Source organism: Aspergillus fijiensis, assembly GCF_003184825.1.
Source record: "Aspergillus fijiensis CBS 313.89 unplaced genomic scaffold BO72scaffold_11, whole genome shotgun sequence".
In the NCBI taxonomy this organism is placed as follows: Eukaryota; Fungi; Ascomycota; class Eurotiomycetes; order Eurotiales; family Aspergillaceae; genus Aspergillus; species Aspergillus fijiensis.
The window spans coordinates 315,870-336,570 of record NW_024468987.1 but is presented as its reverse complement, the minus strand read 5'-3'; the positions used below and the strand labels follow the sequence as shown (position 1 = coordinate 336,570).

At 51.3% G+C, this 20,701-nt stretch overlaps 5 protein-coding genes across 5 annotated transcripts; 3 read left to right on the top strand and 2 right to left on the bottom strand.

The window, feature by feature from the left end:
- Positions 1 to 10,796: 10,796 nt before the first annotated feature.
- On the bottom strand, positions 10,797 to 12,459 carry BO72DRAFT_423908 (translation initiation factor eIF2B subunit alpha). The gene is made up of 2 exons (XM_040942857.1): positions 12,310 to 12,459; positions 10,797 to 12,241 (listed from the first exon to the last, which is right to left on the bottom strand). Exons 1-2 carry the CDS (start codon positions 12,345 to 12,347, stop codon positions 11,233 to 11,235), a joined length of 1,047 nt encoding a protein of 348 aa, XP_040803928.1. The 5' UTR covers positions 12,348 to 12,459; the 3' UTR covers positions 10,797 to 11,232.
- A 133-nt stretch (positions 12,460 to 12,592) lies between these two features.
- nuf2 (kinetochore-associated Ndc80 complex subunit NUF2) lies at positions 12,593 to 14,464 on the top strand. The gene is made up of 4 exons (XM_040944127.1): positions 12,593 to 12,782; positions 12,846 to 13,106; positions 13,173 to 14,087; positions 14,137 to 14,464. The coding sequence occupies exons 1-4, from the start codon at positions 12,678 to 12,680 to the stop codon at positions 14,248 to 14,250; spliced, it is 1,395 nt and encodes a 464-aa protein (XP_040803927.1). The 5' UTR covers positions 12,593 to 12,677; the 3' UTR covers positions 14,251 to 14,464.
- Positions 14,325 to 15,254, bottom strand: BO72DRAFT_445734 (uncharacterized protein). Its single transcript, XM_040944126.1, has one exon. It carries the CDS (start codon positions 15,062 to 15,064, stop codon positions 14,357 to 14,359), a length of 708 nt encoding a protein of 235 aa, XP_040803926.1. The 5' UTR covers positions 15,065 to 15,254; the 3' UTR covers positions 14,325 to 14,356.
- Positions 15,255 to 15,506: 252 nt separating this feature from the next.
- Positions 15,507 to 18,140, top strand: BO72DRAFT_456631 (AP-3 complex subunit beta; the record flags this gene model as incomplete). The annotated part of the gene is made up of 3 exons (XM_040946285.1): positions 15,507 to 15,546; positions 15,631 to 15,788; positions 15,864 to 18,140. 3 exons carry the CDS (start codon positions 15,507 to 15,509, stop codon positions 18,138 to 18,140), a joined length of 2,475 nt encoding a protein of 824 aa, XP_040803925.1.
- Positions 18,141 to 18,542: 402 nt separating this feature from the next.
- Positions 18,543 to 20,363, top strand: BO72DRAFT_24124 (serine/threonine-protein phosphatase). The gene is made up of 3 exons (XM_040939925.1): positions 18,543 to 18,960; positions 19,095 to 19,328; positions 19,503 to 20,363. The coding sequence occupies exons 1-3, from the start codon at positions 18,945 to 18,947 to the stop codon at positions 20,213 to 20,215; spliced, it is 963 nt and encodes a 320-aa protein (XP_040803924.1). The 5' UTR covers positions 18,543 to 18,944; the 3' UTR covers positions 20,216 to 20,363.
- Positions 20,364 to 20,701: the final 338 nt, after the last annotated feature.

Below are 20,701 nucleotides of genomic sequence, written 5' to 3'. Positions count from 1 at the left end.
ATTGAAACTTCGTCCCGCTCACGAGTCAAGGTGGACAGTGAAGTTTTCGGAGGCGAAGTTGTAGCGGATGACTGGACTCATGAGGAATGACGGAATGAACTAGACACGCGACCACGGAGCCAAGTCTGAAGCTGAAGCCTAACGCAAGAATAGGAGAGTTCCAAAAAAGAAAGCGGGTGACGGAGAAAATGGCGGATGGGGGGTGAAGGGGGATAAGAATATTTAGAAAAGAGGAAAAGAGGAGATAAAGAGGAATAGTCGAAATTTCACGATTGGGATTGACAGGTAGCGGAGGCGAACCGAGACATTCAGAGCGATGGGGAGAGAAAGTGCCGGGAGCACAAGGCCGTTCTAGCTTCTGTACCTAAAGAAGGATGCCCCAGGCGGTGGATTTGATAGTTTGATACAGGTAAAGCGGTACGAAGTCGAGACCCGGGGGGGGGGGGGTGGGGGGGGGTTTAGGGGGGGGGGGTGGTGGGGGGGGGGGGGGGTGAAAGGGATGTGACTATTGGTTTAGAACGAGCGGGTAGATCGGAGGACTGAAAGGTATGATGAGCGAGGATTGAGGAAATGATGGCAGTCACGGTTTCGTAGCAATGGTGTAAGTAGGTATGGAAGTCGCAGGACTTTTGACGTAGTAAAGAGTTAGTTAACTTTGGTAGTGAGACCCGGGGGAGCCACGCCACATGGAGTGGCGGAAAATGACCTCCGTGATCACTCCAAGTTATTAGAGGGAAGATGCCAAAGGGGATCAGGAAGGAGGACTGCAATCCTAAAAGAGAGCGATGGGAAAGAAAGGCAGTCCAAAAAAGGGCGAGGAAGTCGGAAAGAAAGGAGAGAAGGAGAAAAAGAGGAAGAGGGGAGAAGAAAGAAGGAGGAAGGGGGGAGATGAAGAAGAAAAAAAGAAGCAGCAACAGCAACAGCAGTAGCCGTAGCTTTGAGCCCGACTGGGGAAGAGAATAATAGACAGAGACAGAGAGACAACAGCCCAAAAAAGGACGATGGTCGATGAGGGTCGGCGAGGGACTGTGAGGGCCGAGACAAACAAGCCGCCCGTTTCTGAACCAGGGGAAAACTACGGAGTACTCGGTTGGTTACACACTTTCCTCGCCCTCTGGGGCCGTCGCCGGCCGTCACAACAGCTGTCTGTAACTATGGACTATGGAGCACTTACTCAGTAAGTTACTGCTGGTTCATGATAGATTGTGGAGTCGCATGGTATCGAGGTATTATTGGACTCTGCCCTCTCCTCCTTCCCCCTCCCCCCATCCCCCCCTGCCCTCGATTGATTGATTGATTGATTCATTGATTGATCGATAGGATGGATCTGATTCGACTTTGCCTGCATCATCCCGAATATGTTCCCTCTCTCTCTCTCTTTTTCTTCCTCCTCATGGGTACAGCACATACATACATGCAGATGCCACCTCCAACCGCCTTGTCTGCCTTCTGACCGTTCTGTCTTGTGCTCCATACCTGGTGGGCAATGTGTCATGCGGGAACTAACGAAAATCACCATCACGGTAACTACGTAGGAGAAAAAAAAGAAAACAAGAAAAATACAGAGAAAAAGAAAAACCTCAAAATGGAAAGATAATCATGAAGGAAAATCTCTTCAATTGTGGAGAAGAATCCACCTACGTCGAGAGAGTCAGAGGGAGGCCCAATCCGAATCATTATTATTGCTTCAAATTGGTGTTGACGAGGAAAGGAAGTGGAAGAAGTTCATTGGTACCTGCCTTAGAGTAACCGCCCAGTGCGTACTAGGTAGGTAGTAGTCATGTATCTGCCGGGTACTCCACATTAATCCACCCTCTCTCTCAGCATCCAGAATGTGGAAGACAAGCTAGGCAGGTAAACCGCTGAACCAGAGATGGGTAATTTACATACATTATACTACGTAGTACGTACTGTACATTGTTCATGCTTCTGATTTAGTTCTTGTTCAGTATCTAGCTACTGCACAACATAATTCTAGATGGCCCTACCGTGCAATTATATGAAGTATGAGTACAGTACATACATAGCAGTTTAATTCATGGCCATGGCTCGGACAACAGTCCTGTAGGAGAGGCGGCGCCGCGGCGGGCAAGGCGCTTTTCTCGGCCGTTGGAACCGATCATGGTAAATCAACGGGAGCTATTGTTCACACTCATCTACATAGTGAACGTGTGCCAGAGCAAAGCAGTGATGCAACAGATACCCATACAATATAAGGGCAACTGCATTGAGCTACCTCGAGCCACAGTTGAGGCCCAAATATGCTCAGCAAAATCACTTCGTCATACTGAAGTCTAAGACAGATGCAGCTTATTACTCCATCCCCTTCTGGACTCGAACTTAACCGAGACTCGAGGGCGTCGCTCGTGGTCCCTCCAGGGTCCTGGATCATGCAATGACGTTGAACCCTTTTTCTCGATCTTGTCCAGATGGTGAATGAGCATCCGAGCGCGCGGCACCTCTCCCTTGTACAGGCCGGGCGGGATTTTAAGGCGCTGGGCAACATCGACACCAGTATCACGATGTTCACTAGGCCACCACGACCATCTACCACCAGTGCTGTGATGCGATGTAAAACTCAAGACGGTAACTAAAACGGGCGCACTCTTACTCATACGAGTAAAGACCCAAATTCATTGCCGCCCACTCCTTGGTGGGGCCCTGTGACAAAACCGCAGCCCCAGAGTGTTCTAAGACTAAAGAAGAACGTCCAGAGGGGCCAAATGACGATGCAGTTGGGTTCCTACGGTGGGGACATCTGAACCATAAATGCGGCGCTAACTCTTAGCTCGCTGCCGAGTCAATGGAGGCCAGTCGAGGGATAAAAACATAAAAACACTGGAAAAAGGACATACCGGCCGATACAGAGTCAAAATCGGACATGACGGCATGCATAAGAATCAACAGATGTGATGCATTTGCTGCCGACCTTACAGTTGGCAAAAGCACCTACTCAGATCAAACAGGATATTGACGGAACGCAGACAACCTCGTTGTGTGGTTTTCTGTCATGAGGTGGATCAGGACATGACACTTTCTCCCGGCAGTGCTACTGCTTCGGTATACTGCCCGTACTGTGAAGAACGTCTTCAGCGCGGGAGCTCATTTCCCGCCGTTCGGGCTGCTTATTGCTACGGAGAAGCTAAAAGTCGTTAATATCCCGCCCTGCCGGGCGTGACAGCGTATCATTGACAGGTCGAATGTGCTGTGGTCCAAGCGTGCAGAACCGTAACGAGAGCATACACCACAATTTTTGTAGCAGAGCTCAGCCTGCGAGAGGACAAGATATAGCCACTGTTCCGAGACTCTCTACATGTATAATCCTGCAAAAACACCAGGCATTCTCTTTACTGTAGAATGGTCTATGAGGTGTCGGTCAAGGTGGGAGTGTCCATCGTCTAACTTCCTTAACATCCTGAGAGCCTTTTCCTAGATTGAGTCCTCGGCAACACCAACGTCGACTTGCGTCAGTGGCTCACTCGATTTACTTCACCGATCCTTTGGCGAGGGCTAAACTTCAATGACGCTAGGTATGAACAGACTCCTAGAGACTTTGAAATTGATTCCTATTCTCGCGAGTGGTGACTGGTGACGGAATCAATATCCACCTGCTGTTCAAGTCTACACGCCCGACCGCCCGACCGATCCGTGATTATACTCAATACCTCGTCATCACTTGATGCCTAGAGCATGGAGTAGCTAATTGCCCACTCTGCTGCCAGAAAGTCCCCGAGTCAGATCGCGGGCTGACCAGCGGTAAGCCTGAAGGATCCGCTTATCGGAGCGGCGTTTCCACACTCCCTCAGGCTCTGCTGAGATCTTATCCAGTGCCGATTGTCCAGTACGAATTACTGTGCGCGCACCCTTCAAGTCGTCATGCCCATCTTCCTCATACGTACCAGAAATCCCGCCTCAATCATCAAGCAAAAGCAATCGGAATGGTAGTAACCTTAAGTGATAAGACAACCCCTCCTGTCAGAGGAAAGTCAAGGCACTGTATGTACGGAGTAGGTATCCCTCAAAACATTCCCAACAGATCCCAGTCTCCGAACTTTCCCTCCCCCCCTCCACGGCCAATGCAAATCAATCAATAGTAGATCACCGTGTTCCTGCATCTGAACCACATTACCATCCCCTTCCCCTCCCCAGAGCCAAAAAAAAGACCCGGCCAGATCCCAATCCGAAGGAAGGAACAGGTGAGACATTCCGTCTTACTAATCTTCCTTGTCCACCGTAAGAGAGGGGAGAAAGGAACGGACGGAAGGGGAGAGAGGACCAAGAGGGGAATGAGATACAGAAGAAGAGTAGAATCGCTGCAACCCGGCCGAGACGGTGTACTGTCGACTACGGGAGCGCAGCACGCACAGCACGCTGGTTAATCTCACTCACATTTCCACATTTCCACCTTGCATGCTTGTGGTGGGAGAGACAGTCGGAAATTATCCCACCCGCCACAAAAAGCCTCTCATAGGCCGGGTAATTTTATTGTTGGATTGTTCGCCGAAGGGAAGGGGTAAAGGAGGGGGAAAAAATGCCAAACCAAATTAGCATTCAGGAACGACACGCGGGAGAGTTTCCCAGGACCATGGTACGGAGCTTTTCATTTTGATCAATCAGTTCTTAAGGTACTATCCGAGCTTTTCGCAATGCCGCCCCCCCTCCCGGCTGGGTTCAGTCCGCGCGCGCGATCAATCTGATTTATCCCCCAGGCTCATGCATGTAATCCGTCACCTTGAAAAGTACGCACCCATAAGAAAGAGACCTACATGAGAGATGACTTATTCATTGTGCGAGAATCATGAACGATTGCACATCAGTACACTTGAGTACTAGGTAGTTAGTTGCCTCTCGGCCGCTAACAAAATTCTACCTCGAGTACTGTACTTTACACCAACCAAAAGTCACACCCGCACCCGACGCGATCATCGTTGATAATAGGCAGAGTAATATTATCGTTTGGTTTTCGATCACTAGGTACAACCAAACTGTGGGCCACTTCTACGATGGAGATTCTCAGTCAAAATCAGAAAAAATAAGAAAATAAAAACAAGCAGAAATCCTGTGATGGGTTTGGTTGTTGGCAGTTGCCCATCCCTCTTTTTGCTTTGGATCACAGATCTACTAGCTTTGTACTACAGAGGTCGGCAAGGGTATGTGCCTGTAGACCAGACAACCTTCTTTGCTTCGGTTCAGTAACTCGTCTCATCTCCCAGCCGTTGCATGGGGTGAGTGCAATCTGTCTCTGGAGAGTATCTAATGACTAGGTAGCTTACACGCCGCTAAGTTAGTGACTTCATGCTGCAACCCAATATGCGGGGAGGGTTGGCGCTGACAATGCCGTTGAGATGTATGTACATGTACAGTACATGTACCGTGTGGCGAAGAAGTGTCTAATTATGTGCATAGTGCATCGTGAAAACGAGGGTCCAGCTTATTGAAAGATATGGGGTTTCAAAGTCATTTTATTTTCCCGTGTGGGGAAATGTACAGTACTGTTCTACCTTGCTTCAATGATAGAAATTGTTGGGGAAGAAGGGGGGGAGTGGAGGAGGGGAGGGGTTCAAAAAGTCAACTCAACGACAGCACTGCAGGACACCATCAGCCCAAGTTCAACGAGCTGATCTTCGCAGGGAATAAGGAAATCGGGCCCGGGTTGTTTGTTTGCCCTGTCCACGCAGGGACCCTCTCCCTCCCCTCCGCTAATGATCGAGCATGCGCCCAAATGTAGGACAGGTTGTTGTGCTAGGCTTACAGCTGCAGATCACTTCGTACAGTACGTAACTGCGTTTAATTCTCTTTAGGTTTCTACGAGTATCAGAGTTTAGCTGGTTGATCTATAACCAGTACCATCTGAGAGTAGTACAATATCCTCATAGGTACTTCTCAATCTGAGAACCACCAGTACTGCACTACAAATGCAATACCGACCGTGTACCCCTTCAGGCCCCCCCCCCCCCCATCAACCTTGAAATGTTTGATCTTCCATCCCTCAACGGCTGATCAACAATCCCCACTGCCTCCCTGGAATCACATGAAATCTACTGTGGCGATCCAGCACAGTGGCTCAGAACACAGGCAACAACAAAACAACCTCTCCACCAAAGACACGCCAGCATTAATGTGTATGCCTGGGCTGATTAACTTACCAACCAGGAAACCCACTTGCGTACTCAGCCACCCTACAAAAGACACACAACACATAGCTTGATACTGAGTACACAGTATTTCATATCTAGGATGTCGATCATTCCTCGCCCCGTTGGAAGCTAAGGGGATTCGCTTTCCCTCCTCAGCCACAAACCCGCCACGTGAGCTGTTGATCATTCCACACAATCAGCGCCAAATGTTATACTCATACTTACCTAGTAGTGTACTCCGTCTTGGAGGGCACAGACAACCCAACAAAACCCAGACATCCAGTCTATTCTGGACTTGCCCGATGATCGGCACAAGGTCGGTACTGTACAATAGCCCGCTTTTACTTGATTATTGCAGTATTTGAAAAAGATACGTGTGGGTTAGGTCTGTGGTCATGGTACATGCGGGACTAGATATGGCAGACTGTATTTCGTTGTTCGCAAAAGCTCATGAGTAGCTAGCAATGGGTTTACGTCCAGAGTCAGGCTAAGCTTAAATTCCCGGGATGGGCTGTAGCGGACCACGTTGGATGGTGCGCTGGCATCCAGCATAACAAGGGTAAGGTAGTTGCTTGTGCCCTGTAGCCATGACTATAAGATGCCCCAATAAGATGCTTGCTGGGGATGCTTCGCGTGTTAGTCTGGTTGTGTAGCTGGATTCTTGCACTTTTCATTATAAGGAAAACCACCAACGCCATCGACCACCGTGACGCTAAAATCAGAATTAGAGCAGCTCTTGGAAAACCGTTCAAGCATCGGACGCCACGTCTTGGATTCGAGCGCCTTTCCCGACAGCATGCATACTCACTGGCTGGGCATCTTCTTGTACGCTGCTGGATCCGGATTCCTCGTCCGCTCCACTCTGTGTATGGGCTCTCTTTCAAGACGTGGAGGCACACAGAATGAAAGAAGCTCGCACAGCGTCGAGACAACCCAAGCCAAAGGCCACACCAACTCACGCCTACCTACTAAATAATAGATAAGATAACCCCCCCCCCCGGGGATAACCCCAACCAATGACGTCAACATCATTTGCGGCAGTCAACTACTTGACCCCATTTGATATCCAAACCACCCTCAACCGACATGAATCAACACTGTTCGCACCAGCAAAGTGGTTACTGAAGACGCGCAGAGATCTAAAATATTCCAATCAAACCGAACTTGACCCCCCTTCCCAGAAAATCCCAGTCAAAGCCAGTAGAAACTCCGGATCTAAATGACCCAGAGTCTTCATGGAGATGCCCCGGGCCTCCCAAAATACAGCACTGCAATTTGAAGCTAATTTATCGGGTACATCGCTTCCGCAATCTATTTGGCTCCCCTTCCAGAACCCGATATCGACGACTCACGTGGCGGCTGAGGAACCGTTTTATGGACCAGGAGTCGTGCGTGTCGTTCTTTTCACTAGCAGTAGCAGTAGCAGTGGCAGCAGTGGCGTTGCCAGGATGGGAGTTCAACCCGAAAGAAGAGGACGACCCCTGCACTAGCCATCGGGTTTCGTCTCTTGGTTCTTCTTGTCGGAAGGATGTGCTGGTGCTGGCTGTTGCCATTGACGCTGCGCCCATTTGCCTGACTGTACACGCAGCAGGTTTCTGGCGATGTTGACGGGGACAATGGTGGACAATGGTGGATTGATTTTGAACAATGATGACAATGGGGGCGGTGGCTTTCTCTTTTCCGGGGATGCGCTAATGAGTCCTCAGTGGGAAATAGGTTTGCATTCGCCAGAATAGTAGATTGGCTTGATCTAATCGAGTTATTTCAGGTGGAGAGTCATCTGGCTGTGACTCGGACTGGAACAGTTTTGATGAGAAGCTGGGTCCGAAATTGTACTCGTAGGCAACAACGGAGTATTCGATGGTGGCTGGTGGGCGGCGGCGGCGGCGGGCTTGGATGAATGGACTGGCTAGGTGCGCAATTATTGTTGGATGGTGCTTAGTTGAGGACTCAAGTGGAGTTTTAAATTCCTAAAATAAAAGCAGTCTTTATTGGAGTGGTAAAATAGAGATTCAAATCCGGTCTCAAGCTGTTATTGAACTCGCTCACAATAGGATGGAAGGTAATTGCTTGCAGTAAATGCGGTAAGCCTCGGAGATACTGGCTCAGCTACTGGACAAGTCCGGTTTGCTTTTTTGATCGAGGTAAAGGTGTAAGTGATATGTTATGTAAGTGTAAGTATCTCACTGTAGGCCGACAGTCACATTGATGATTGGTGTCTTGGCTGGATATAATGAATCGAGTTTACATGTTACTCAGTATGTACTCTGGATTAACTTCGGAACCCTCGGAGGCAGGAACAATAGGCGGGACAGAAATAGAGAACCAAACCACGGTTCGAGGATGGGGACCTTCGCCCATGGTTTAATGAGCCACGCACATGTTTGCCCCGTCCGCTATTGTTGCGATTCAATACGAACCACTGGTGGAGATTTGAATCCATGTTCTAGAAGATTGCCTACCTTACCGTTTTGCTTAGTACTGTATATGTATGTACAGTAGCTGCAACTGGAGCGAGCCGGTGCTCATACAGTACTGTCGGTAGGTACTGGTGATCTCATAGCTGCAGTCATATGATGTGGCCATGCAATATCCGACTTCTTCTGACCGGGCGCTTTTTCCACCGGTTCACTGTATGTATATAGTAGTGGTCACAATCGGTGCGGTTGACATTTGAACTCATTGGGTACATGCATCTGCTGACTTTTAACAAGCCCCCGCCAGCTTCGACCGGTTGGAGGCGTGGTATCCCAGGCAAGGCTCTTACCAGCTGCCACCAAGCATGGTCATTGACAGGCACAGCCCTCCAGCTTCAGGCAGCTCTCTGGCCTCATGTTGGCCAGCTGATTGGTCTCCACCGATTGAAATGAGGGGTTGGAGGATCTAATATTCGCCTCCAGGCTCCCACTCATGCTTGATGGTACCTAGTCCGTCAAGATCTGAAAAGGGCAGCTACACCATCAACAACTTGCACCTTAATCTCATGGTTAGCCAGGAAGCATTTCTAGTTCGGGTCTCCTATGCTTGACTCTTGGTAGCAAGTTCATACAAATCTGCTGACGCATTGCCTGTCTGGTATATGGACCGTCAATCCAGCCGGAAGATGAGCAGCTACGTGGATCAGATACGGTTCACTGTGTAGGCTATTATACTGCACCAGTTCAAAAGCCTGGGAGGTGGGAGGGTCATGGGAGCTTATGGTTGTGGTGTATCTTTTAGCCAAGTTAGTAGATCCTACGCCTGAAAGATCGGGGGGTGGCTTGCTGGATCAGGCCAACCAGCAACTGAGGTCTTCCGTATGTCCATCTCGACTACATGCTTTATGAACACCCTGCCTGCTGGTCAATAGGTCAACAACCCCCTTCTCTTCCAACGTATTTCCCATCCATATCAAAACCAGACTATCGCCCCCGAAGGGCACATTCGAGTATCAGGTCTTCATCTCGAATTCATGTACGGAGACATACACCATGTAACCATCAACGCCCAAATCCCCGATAACCACCACTAAAGGGTATATGGTACCTTACATTCCCAGAAACCCCATTTTCCATAAACCACCTCACATCATCTGCAACAGATCCATTCTACTATTGTAACACTTTCGCTACTATCAAAACTCAGACCCAAAATCCCACCCATTCGCAACGGATATCAATTCCCACTGCACCCACCTCCAGGCTATACCCAAATGCCAAACTCCCGCTACAACCGATCTACCCAATATCCCCGTATACATACGTACCCTTTCCCAAACTCGCCCACGCAGCGCTATTCAGAATTTCTAACTGAACGACAAGAAATTGCGACTATCACTTTGTACCGGTTACATCTGCCATGCTTCGCAACACACATATGCAGACAGCCACAAATATCTACATCAACAACCGCGCGCGAAAGAGGGAGTGGGGGAGGGGGAAGGTGAATTCCGGCCTGGAATGAGGGGCAGGGCTTCGGTTTGTTCAACCTCTTTGCCTTGATGTACTGTTGCCTTGAAGGCGGGGAGGGTGGAAGAAGTCTTATCTTTGCGAACCCCCCCCCTCTTCGTTCTTCCTTCTATGTCGGTCGTGGTCTCGGGCTGCGGATACGGGAAAATCGAGGGGCTGCTTTGGAATTGGACTACGGGATAATGGACAATGGGATTGTTGTTTTGAGGGGCTGTGTGCGGAGGGGAGAAAGTTGGGCAGTGGATGCCGAATTGTAAGTGGAGGTGCAGGATGGCTACAGTATAGGTTTGGATTTGGGCTTTGCTGGGGGTTGGTGGGTGGTTGTGCTGTTTGTAGTGCTCTGGGTCTGTGGGTGTTTTGCTTTCACTCTTTGGGGCTGGTTTGGATGAGATGGAAGAAGGGCTGGGTAAACTCGGTGGACTCTGGGGACTCGAGAGAGGGTTGGTGTGTTTTGTACTGTTGTAGGTTGGATGATGGGACAGAGGTTTTCCAATGGAATCAAGCGAGGATGATGAAGTTGGTTTGATCTGAGGTTTGATTTGTGGGTTGTAAGACTAAATAGTAGCATAGCACGCAAGACTGTGGAAGACCCCTCTAAGTAGTTACCACTATTACTATGCGTAGAGGACTATCCGTGCTATTATAGTGAACAAGACGAGATTCAGATACAAGTGCCTTAGTACGTATGGTATGCTAATTGGGGATGATAGTTCTGATTGGGATGTAGCAGTATCCACAGTGGATTTCTTTGCTCTTTGTCCTTAGCATCGAGCCGAGTGCTCGTCATATTGTTGTCTTGCAAGCTCGTGGGGTGTCATTGCTCGAACAAGACCATCAACTCAGTCTAAAAGTCACCATGGGATGAGGGGTGGTATGATGGCAGCTTCTGATACCAGGCGAGCGGCTGACTGGGTGATAAGACCTTCGCACGTCCAGATCACGTTACAGAAGAAAGACAAGGCAATACAACGTAGTCACAAATCTATTGTACTTTTTGTCTGATTAGAAACAACGAGACACACCATCTTTCCAAGCCGACAAACGCCTTGAGCGTTGGGATATATCATGACCTTAAGAACGCCAAAATCCGCTTCATTCAACTGATACCACAAGCCGCAACTCTCTTGATCGGGCACGGGAAGCATAAACTAGAACCAGATCTTAATCAACTCCTCACTCACCGCACTTGGCGTCAAGACGCCGCTGTCTGTGATCAATGCGGATATCAGATGGGGAGGCGTGTAATCAACCACGTCCGAGCTGTCCGGCGACTTGACGTTGGGTGTGGGCTGTGCTTGTTGCTGCTGCTGCGTGGCTTCGTCGGCGACATCTTCTTCGGTCTTGAAGTCGATCACGCGCTGCTCAATTGGCAGGTCGTACTGTCCAAGCGGGTAGAGACGGACGAACTTGTGGCTCTCCGCCACGACGTAGAAAGGCTTGCCCATGGCCTTGGCCAGCAGACCTATCTGGTAGGTGCCCATTCTCGACACGATTCCGCCGTTCTCCACGACACCCTCCGCACCGACAATGACCACGTCGGCCTTGCCAAGCGAGTACGCGACGGCGGACTCCGGGATCGTGGCCACGGGGACACCCTTCTCACGCAGCGCGCGGACTGTCTCCATACCCTCGGGCTCCGCCGACGAGCCCTCGACATCGCCCTTGGCCGGGGACAGCACGTAGATCACCCGGAATCGAACGGCGGACGGGCCGCCCTTCTCACCGGCAGCCTGCTGTAGCAGCGAGGCCACGACTCTGGAGCCACCGTTCGTCAGGACCGTGCTTCCGTCCCGCACGAAGCCTCTTCCGAACGCCGCAATCTTGTCTCGGCTTTCCTTCGCACGTCTGATGAACAGCCGGCCGTTGGACAGCAGGTGCGCCCTGATGGCATTGAAGTCTCCGGCGGGTCCGAGCTGGCCCGGTCTCTGTAGCGTAGTGATCAGGTATCGCTGGAAAAGATCGGTTCCAGCGGAGAGGCCGATGGGGTTCGGGATCGACTGTTTTAAGTGTGCGGTGGATTTCTCCAGAAGATCGAGCGTCTCTGATATCGTCGAGGAGGGGGAGTGTGTGAGGAGTAGCACCAAGGCCTCGATAGCGGCGATTGGCATGGTCAGATCTGGGTCGGAGCGGAGCAGCTCATTGTACGTCGCGACGATGCTGGCGACTGTTAGCAGCTTCCAAGGCCGCATGGGCTTTCCATGGCGTCGTCAGGTTTGACTACTTACTCGAACGGCTTCGCCGAGGTGGAAGTGGCAGCTGCCATGATGACTGATGATGCGCTGAACAGCTCTGGAGGAATGATGGATCGAAAAGTCCGTAGGAAGCTGTCGTGCAGCAATTATCCGTAACAATTATTGTCCCATGGTCGCTTCGCCGCAGAGTCATCGAAAAAGGGAAGCGTGGAGTAAGTTTGCATCGTTTGTATATACTGCCCCTCTTCTGGTGCGCTAGTCCGCTTCCGGTTGCCATGCGAGGCCCTTCACTGTAAACAATCAATCATAACATCCAGCCGAAACACGATAACCACTTTTGCATCACATCTTCTCCGACGGATAACTTAGGCGTCGCCTCGTGGAGAGGGCTCTTCTGCATCATGTCGTACGGTCATCGAATGAGTCAACAGTTCCACGGCTCCCAGCAGCACCACAACAGAGGCGGCCGCAAGAAAGAAGATGAAAACGATGCTCTGATGCGACTGGTGAGTGCATATCACAAATCCGCGCACCCCGTCTGTGACTTCGTGCCCTGACACTTCCAGTAGCCAGATAAAGAGATTGCAGGATGTATCAACGACATCGGCATACCCTTTACCGCCGCCGACCTGATCAAACCGAACCCGCAGCAGATTCAGATGGTCTTCGAGTGGTTTGCGGAACTCCTGATGAACAACACCCGCGAAACGGTGGAACCAGCAATGCGCGCCGCGGCAGATGATGTTTGTGGCGACTATCCGGATATCGTGCCCACGGATACACGCAATTTGATGGGATTTTTCACCGGACTGCGGCGGTTGATGATGGAGGTACCGATCTTGCCCCCTCCCCCTCCCGGTTGTGACTTCTGACTGACTGTTGTGACTGCCAACCAGTGCGGTGTCAACGATTTTACTTTTACCGACCTGACCAAGCCGACCCACGACCGTCTCGTCAAGATCTTTTCCTATCTCATCAATTTCGTGCGCTTCCGCGAGTCGCAAACCCCCGTGATCGATGAGCATTTCAACAAGGCGGAGAAGACGAAAGCACGCATCGATACCCTCTACGGCGAGAATCAGGAGATGGAACAGCGTCTTGAGGATATGCGCCGGACTCTGAAAGCCAACGAGGCGCAGGTCAAGGAGAAAGTCCGGAGGAACGATGAATTGAAAGCACGGCTCCTCGAATTGAGACGGAACCAGGAGCGAGTTGCGGAGACACTGGAGCGTGTCAAGGCGGACAAGGCCAGACGACAGGCACAGCTCGAAGAGAAGACAGAAAGGGTGGTGCGCACCCGGCAGGAGGTCGAGAAACTACGACCTTACGTGATGGACAGTCCCGCCTCGCTTCAGTCGTCCCTAGCTGAACTGTCTGAGAGTTTGTATCGTGAGAAAGCGCAGATTGACGCCATGGAGAAGCGGGCAAGAGCTCTACAAACCTCGTCGGATACGTTCACTGTTGTCAGCAATGATGTACAGGCATGTGTGAAGCTCCTGGAGGATATATCCGTTGAGCTTCAGAAAGAGGAGGAGGAAGAGTCCAGAGCTTCTAGAAACAAAGAAGCTATTTCTGAAAGAGGTAACAATGTAAGGGAAGTGGAGCAGACAGAGAAACTACTGCAGCGACAGTTGACGCGGTGGAACGAGAGAATCGAGGCTCTGCGGAAGAACGCGCAAGAAAAGGCCGAGGCAGCCCAGGCCCGCATGGAGGAGTTGCGGGAAATCCAGAAACAACTTCGCGAGGAGCGAGCAGACAAACAACGCGACATGGAGCGTCGGAGAATCCGCATTGAACAGACCGAAAAGAAGGTCAGTCATCACCTCTAACTGTCACCGTGCTTAACTGACCGTTATCTAGATGGCCGATCTCAAAGAGAACATTGAAAGCGAGATCCAAGGCGCTCATGACGAATACCTGAAGCTGGAGTCGCATATCAAACTTTACATCACTGATATGGAAAAATGTTTATGATCTGAGGCAATTCTGTCAGGGGCGCGATTTCGGGAGTTTATGGATTGGTTCTAGGATACCCGTATGATTCAAATATTGCATTGTGGGAGTCTTTCATTACTGGGTATTATTGAAAATCTCTGTCCTCTTCTATCTCAGTGTGTGTTTGAGCATTACCCCGTGCATCATCCACGGTGCCTGCAGTGGCATAGTCTTTCTCAATGAACTCAAACCAACGTTCTGCGACTCGTTTCACAGGTACAGTTCGTCGAAAGAGGGCGGTTTCTTCTGAGACACGCACAGTACTATTCAGCATGGGCACCTGTGCATTCCACGGTAAGTCTTCATGGTTCGTTGAGTCTTGGCATTCGCAGAGCACAAGGTCCATATCTGCTCTGAAGGAGGTTTCTGCCAGTGCTGCGAAGGTTCTGGACAGGCCTTGCGCGGAGAATTCCGTGGTTGGGGCATGGAGAGATAGGGAATCAAGGACCGCCAATAGAGGCCGTGCTTCGGTCTGCTCATGTGATTCCTTTTCATTCTGAGGGATACGTTGGGACCCTACTACCGACAAGCAGGCGCGTAGATTCTCCAGAGTTGGGCAGAATAATACTCTAACCCGGCTGGATCTAGACAATAGTCCGATGGTTTTGCCGTAGATGTGATGGCGCCCAGCGACTTCTCCCCTGGTTGGATGAGTAGCAGCGAGCAATCGGGTCAAAAATTGATCCCTGGTTGAGCATACAATCAGGGTTGTTGAGATAGAGTCATGTTGTAAAACTGATTGCAGGAAGTCGGGAGTAGAGCCGGTAGAATATACTTGTCTGGTTGAGCCCATGGCTGGGCCGACTGCTCTGTAAGTGCAGCCACTTAGACGAGGGCTTTGTTCCGCTTTGCTAGCACATAAGAGCTGAAGAGGCTGTTTTGACTGCCATATCACTCTGGCAATTGGTGAGTCAGACACCGATAGACGTCGAGCTGGGACGTTAGTGTATGGAGTAGAGAGAGGGGATAAAGACCGGAATGAGGTACGGAGTAGGTACTAAGTATTTACTGACTTACTGTACGTGCGCGGGAAAGCTTGAAGGGTGGATCCACCCAATCGATAACTAACTGAAGTTACTTAACCCAAGCACGTTACCTCAAATCGTCATTTCGGCTTGCCCGCCAGAGAATCACCGAGCACCCAACTTCTCCCTAGCTCTGCGTCACGGAGCGTGTCCCCTTCCAAAAAAGCTTCGTCTATTATCGCCTTCCCGTGACGGGCTTCGGAGGCAAAAATGGAGACCATTTCACGGATCTCGTCCATGCTGGAAACAGGTACTGTCCGCCCGAGTGTCATTCCGCCAATTGTCCTCGCTGCCTAAGTAGACTGACTGACTGACCGGAATGTTGTGTCAACAGCCCGCGAGCTCACCCTCGAAGCAGCGCAGTCCGCAGCTTTGAATAGAGGCTCCGGCACGGGGGTAACTCCCCGCAACCTGACGGCCTCGCATATCAAGAAACTATTGGATAGTCGGAGTGACCGCGAAGTCCTCGATGGCATGCGACGGGTGATCACAGTACGGACCAGACCCTCCCCACCAGCCGCAATCACCGAAATAAATGACTAACCCTGTCCTTTGTGAGCACTCAAGTTGATGTACCGAGCCGAGCCATCACTGCCTTTCTTCTCCGCGGTTGTCAAAAATGTAGCAAGCGCCAACTTCGAGGTTAAGAAGCTGGTCTACATCTACCTGGTCCACCATGCGGAGACGGAACCGGACCTTGCGCTGCTGTCCATCAACGCCATTCAGAAGTCGCTTACAGACCAGAATCCGCATGCGCGCGCCATGGCGCTTCGTACAATGGCTGGGATCAGAGTTCCGGTCATCAGTCAGATTGTATCCCTTGCTATCAAGAGGGGATGCGGGGATATGAGCCCGCATGTGCGCAAGGCCGCGGCATTGGCCATTCCGAAGTGTTATCGCCTGGATCCAAACTCCCTGCCGCAGTTGGTTGGTTATGTCACGACGTTGCTTGGGGACTCCCAGTACTTTGTCCTGGGGCCCGCTGTGGCCGCATTCCTGGAGGTTTGCCCCGACCGGATTGACCTGATTCACAAGCACTACCGGACCCTTGTTAAGAAGCTGGTTGATATGGATGAGTGGAGCCAGCTTGCAACGCTGCGCCTTCTAACTTTCTACGCCCGGCAGTGCTTTCCTCGCAAAACCAAGAAAGTCAAGCGCGCGACAGAAACCAAAGGATTCTACGAAGATGACGACAATGGCAACGAGGGAACGGACGAGAATGAGGCTGATTTGGATGAGGTACCCGTCTTAGATCCGGACTTGGAACTTTTCCTGCGCGCTTGTCTGTTGCTGTTGCAGAATCGTAACTCAGCGGTGATCGTTAGTGTTGTCCGCTGTTTCCTTCATCTCGGCACGCCCGAGTACCTTCAAGCTGCTGTTGGTCCGCTCATCGCTCTGCTCAGAAGCCCCCAAGATGTGCAGCATGTTGCGCTCTACAATATTGTGGTCGTGGCTTTGAGACATCCCAAGCCATTCACGAAGTATGCCACGCATTTCTTGGTTCATGCCATCGATCCGCCTCATATATGGCGTCTGAAGCTCGAAGTGCTCACGATAATATTCCCCCACTGTGGACAACATCTAAAGAATGTGATCCTGAGCGAGCTCCAGCATTTCTCGCAAAGCACGAATCCGGAGATGGTCCGAGAAAGTGTACGCGCGATAGGACGTTGTGCGCAAGCTGATACCAGCGCTGCAAATCACTGCCTGCGAGTCTTGCTCAGCCAGATCACGAGCCAGGACGATAATCTGGTAGCGGAGTCATTGACCGTCATTCGTCATCTCATCCAGCAAGACCCTCCTTCGCACGAAAAGACGGTCATTCAGCTAGTAAAGCATCTGGGACTGACAAGCAATCCCGATGCAAGAGCTACGATTGTGTGGCTTGTCGGGGAATTTGCCGGTGCCGAACCCGAAAGAAACATTGCTCCCGATGTCCTGCGAATCCTGGTTCAGGACTTCGCTAACGAGGCCGAGGCCGTGAAGCAGCAGATTGTCCTTCTCGGCGCAAAGGTCTATCTCCATCATTTGCTACGGAATCCACCTAAGGAAGAGCCAGAGCCACAAACGCAACCACCAGCTAAAACGGAGGAGGCAATCATCAATGAATGGGCCGACACTCCGAATGAGCAAGAGCCTGAAACCAATGGCCAGGAAGAGCACAAGAGTGAGCCCGAGGAGGACCAGATAGCCTTGCTTTGGCGGTATATCCTTCTTCTGGCCCGATACGACTCCTCCTACGATCTTCGCGACCGAGCACGACTTTACAAGGCTCTCCTTGCTTCTCCTTCGATGACGCAGTTGGCCAACCTACTTCTCCTCGCACCCAAACCTGTTCCCCATGCCCCCAGCCCGTCCGAGACGCGCAAGGATCTCTTGATAGGCTCCTCGACCCTTGTGATCGGGCCAGACGCGGGCATGCTCGGACTCAAGGGTTATGAGAACCTTCCTGACTGGGTCGGAGCCGGGCAAGAGCCCGACCCGCGCCTTCGCGAATCAGAGGTCAAGCCAGACCCCACCGGACGGGCATCGATGACGGCAGGCGAGCGGCTTGATCAGGCTCTCAAGGAGCATGAGCAGAGTGCCTCGTCTTCCAAGAAGGCACAGCTCGGTCGTCCAGGAGGGGCATCTTCGAAGGGCAAGACGTTGGACGAGTGGCTAGAGGAGCCGGAGTCTGAGAGTGAGGAAGAAACGGAGTCAGAGGAGGAGGTAACTGACTCTGAGTATGAGACCGATGAGGAGGAGACGGAAGAAGAAGAGACTGAAGAGGACGAATCGGAAGAGGAAGAGGATGAGACCGATTCTGAAGACCGGGCGCAGACGACAGGACTCTTGAAACGGTGATGGCCGGTTCACTTTCTCGTGTAGTGATAGAGCTTACTTTTGTGAACTTGTAGATACCATTCAAACCTTGCTTTCCATTCTGACATTCGTTTTCCCTCTTGTCCCACGAAGCACAACACAATTGCGATAGCCAAACAAACCACGCTGATTTTAGCCAACTGGCGGGAAATACAATGACAACAAATCAGGCGGTGTTCTGCGGCAGAATGGCGGAAGGTGTGAATCCTCTCCCTCACAGCGAGGCTGAGACGGTTCTCAAGATATCACGCCTCAAACATCGGACCATTCACTTTCAACTTCCTGGGATCCGTCTGGCTGGCTATGGCTGAAGCCAGCTGCGAGTGAGCTGATCGCACATCCCTGCCAATTTTTCCGCCTACCCGCGTCCAAGACTTCGAGTCGCTCGCCAGGTTGTGACCCGCGCGCGCTCCGTCCCCCTGCTGCTCTTTCAGTGGACTCAGCTGTCGGCCACGATGCGAGCTACTGCAGGAACCTCCCTCCAAAATCAACACATCCCATCTTCTATCGACCTACCTATATCACAGTCTATGCGTCTTTCCTTCTGTGACTGTTACTGAGAACCGATCGTCCGAACCGACCATCCATTTACACCTAATCTTCGAGAGACGGACGCGAAACGACCACATCCGCCTCAGACCTCCCTCCCTAACCACTTTACTTTCTCAAAACAAAAGACCCCGGCCTCGCCTCACCTTGGCTGTATAATCAGATAGACAAAAGAGAAAAGCTCCCACCATCAGAAACGGGAACCCGACCTCCACGGGTCACCTCCTGCTCCCAAAAATGCCTGGTTTACCGGGTAAGTCTTCCCCGCTGCTGCGCTTCTTGCGCTACGCCGCCACACCCAAAACCCTCCCGTGCCGAGGCAATTTCGCCTTTGTCCCCTCTAAACTGAATATCATACTCATCTTTTTTTTTATCTATGTGTTGTAGCGAGTATCGATCTGGATGAGTGCATCGAGAGACTCTATCGCAAAGAGTTACTGGCAGACTCCGTTATCGAGGCAATATGCGCCAAAGCGAAGGAGTTGTTGATGAAGGAGAGCAATGTTGTGCACATCGCGGCTCCGGTGACGGTCGTCGGAGACATCCACGGACAGTTTTTTGATATGATTGAGATCTTCAAGATCGGCGGGTTCTGTCCGAATACGAATTATCTGTTTTTAGGTGGGTTTTCCTTTTTTTCCCTTTTCCCCGTGGGGGAGTTCGTGGGAGAAGAGAAGACAAAGGGGTTAGGGGATGATGAAGGCCTGGTGCAAAGAGAGGTATTCGCTGCAGTGCGGCGGAGAACGTTTGAAATGACTCGAATGGCAAGCTGACTTCGCCCCCCTTTCACTCTAGGCGACTACGTCGACCGGGGCCTCTTCAGCGTGGAAACGATCTCGCTGCTGGTGTGCCTGAAGCTGCGGTACCCGCAGCGCGTGCATCTGATCCGGGGCAACCACGAGTCGCGCGGGGTGACGCAGTCGTACGGGTTCTACACGGAGTGCGCGCGCAAGTACGGCAACGCGAACGTGTGGCACTACTTCACGGACATGTTCGACTTCCTGACGCTGAGCGTGGTGATCAACGATCAGATCTTCTGCGTGCACGGCGGGCTGTCGCCCTCGATCCACTCGATCGACCAGATCAAGATCATCGACCGCTTCCGCGAGATCCCCCACGAGGGGCCCATGGCCGACCTCGTCTGGTCCGACCCGGACACCGAGCGCGACGAGTTCTCCCTCTCCCCGCGCGGCGCCGGCTACACCTTCGGCGCCCAGGTCGTGCGCAAGTTCCTCGAGGTCAACAGCATGTCCCACATCCTGCGCGCCCACCAGCTCTGCCAGGAGGGGTACCAGGTGCTCTACGACGACCGCCTCAGCACCGTCTGGAGCGCCCCCAACTACTGCTACCGCTGCGGCAACCTGGCCAGCGTGCTTGAGGTCAGCGATACCGGCGAGCGCTACTTCAACATCTTCGACGCCGCGCCCGAGAACGACATCCACCGCGGCGAGCAGCAGGCGCAGCAGAATAAGGACGGCCAGAGCCCCGTGATTGATTACTTTCTGTGATGATACCCCTCTTTGTTTTGTCGTGTGTTTTGTGGTGAGGTGTTGCTTGGTTTTGTCTAGTCTAAGAATATTTTGTTTCCTTTTTTTTTCTTACTTTCTTGTTCTAACATATATCTATTCTGGGTTGTCCCCCACTCCCTTATCTCCTTTCTGTGCATTTATGATTTCTCAGGGGTGGGAAGTTGGGTAAATTTTCAAGCATTTATAGACTGCTGTCAGGTGTTGTCATGTAAGAGGGAAATTTTTAAGAGATGTTAGATGAGTTGATACTGGAAAGAAGAGGGCTTCAGAGGTAATGGTTGCGAACAGTTATATCAACAGTTGGGAAGCCAGTCTTAAAATCGACAGATCCTGCTACATACTACAATCGACGTGGGTCATTATCAGCAACATCACACAACCTTTTACAAGTAGTTATATATATGGGCTAAAGATAGCTTATAGATCTGCATAAACCTCTTGGTGAGGTTACTGGTTCCAGTGCTA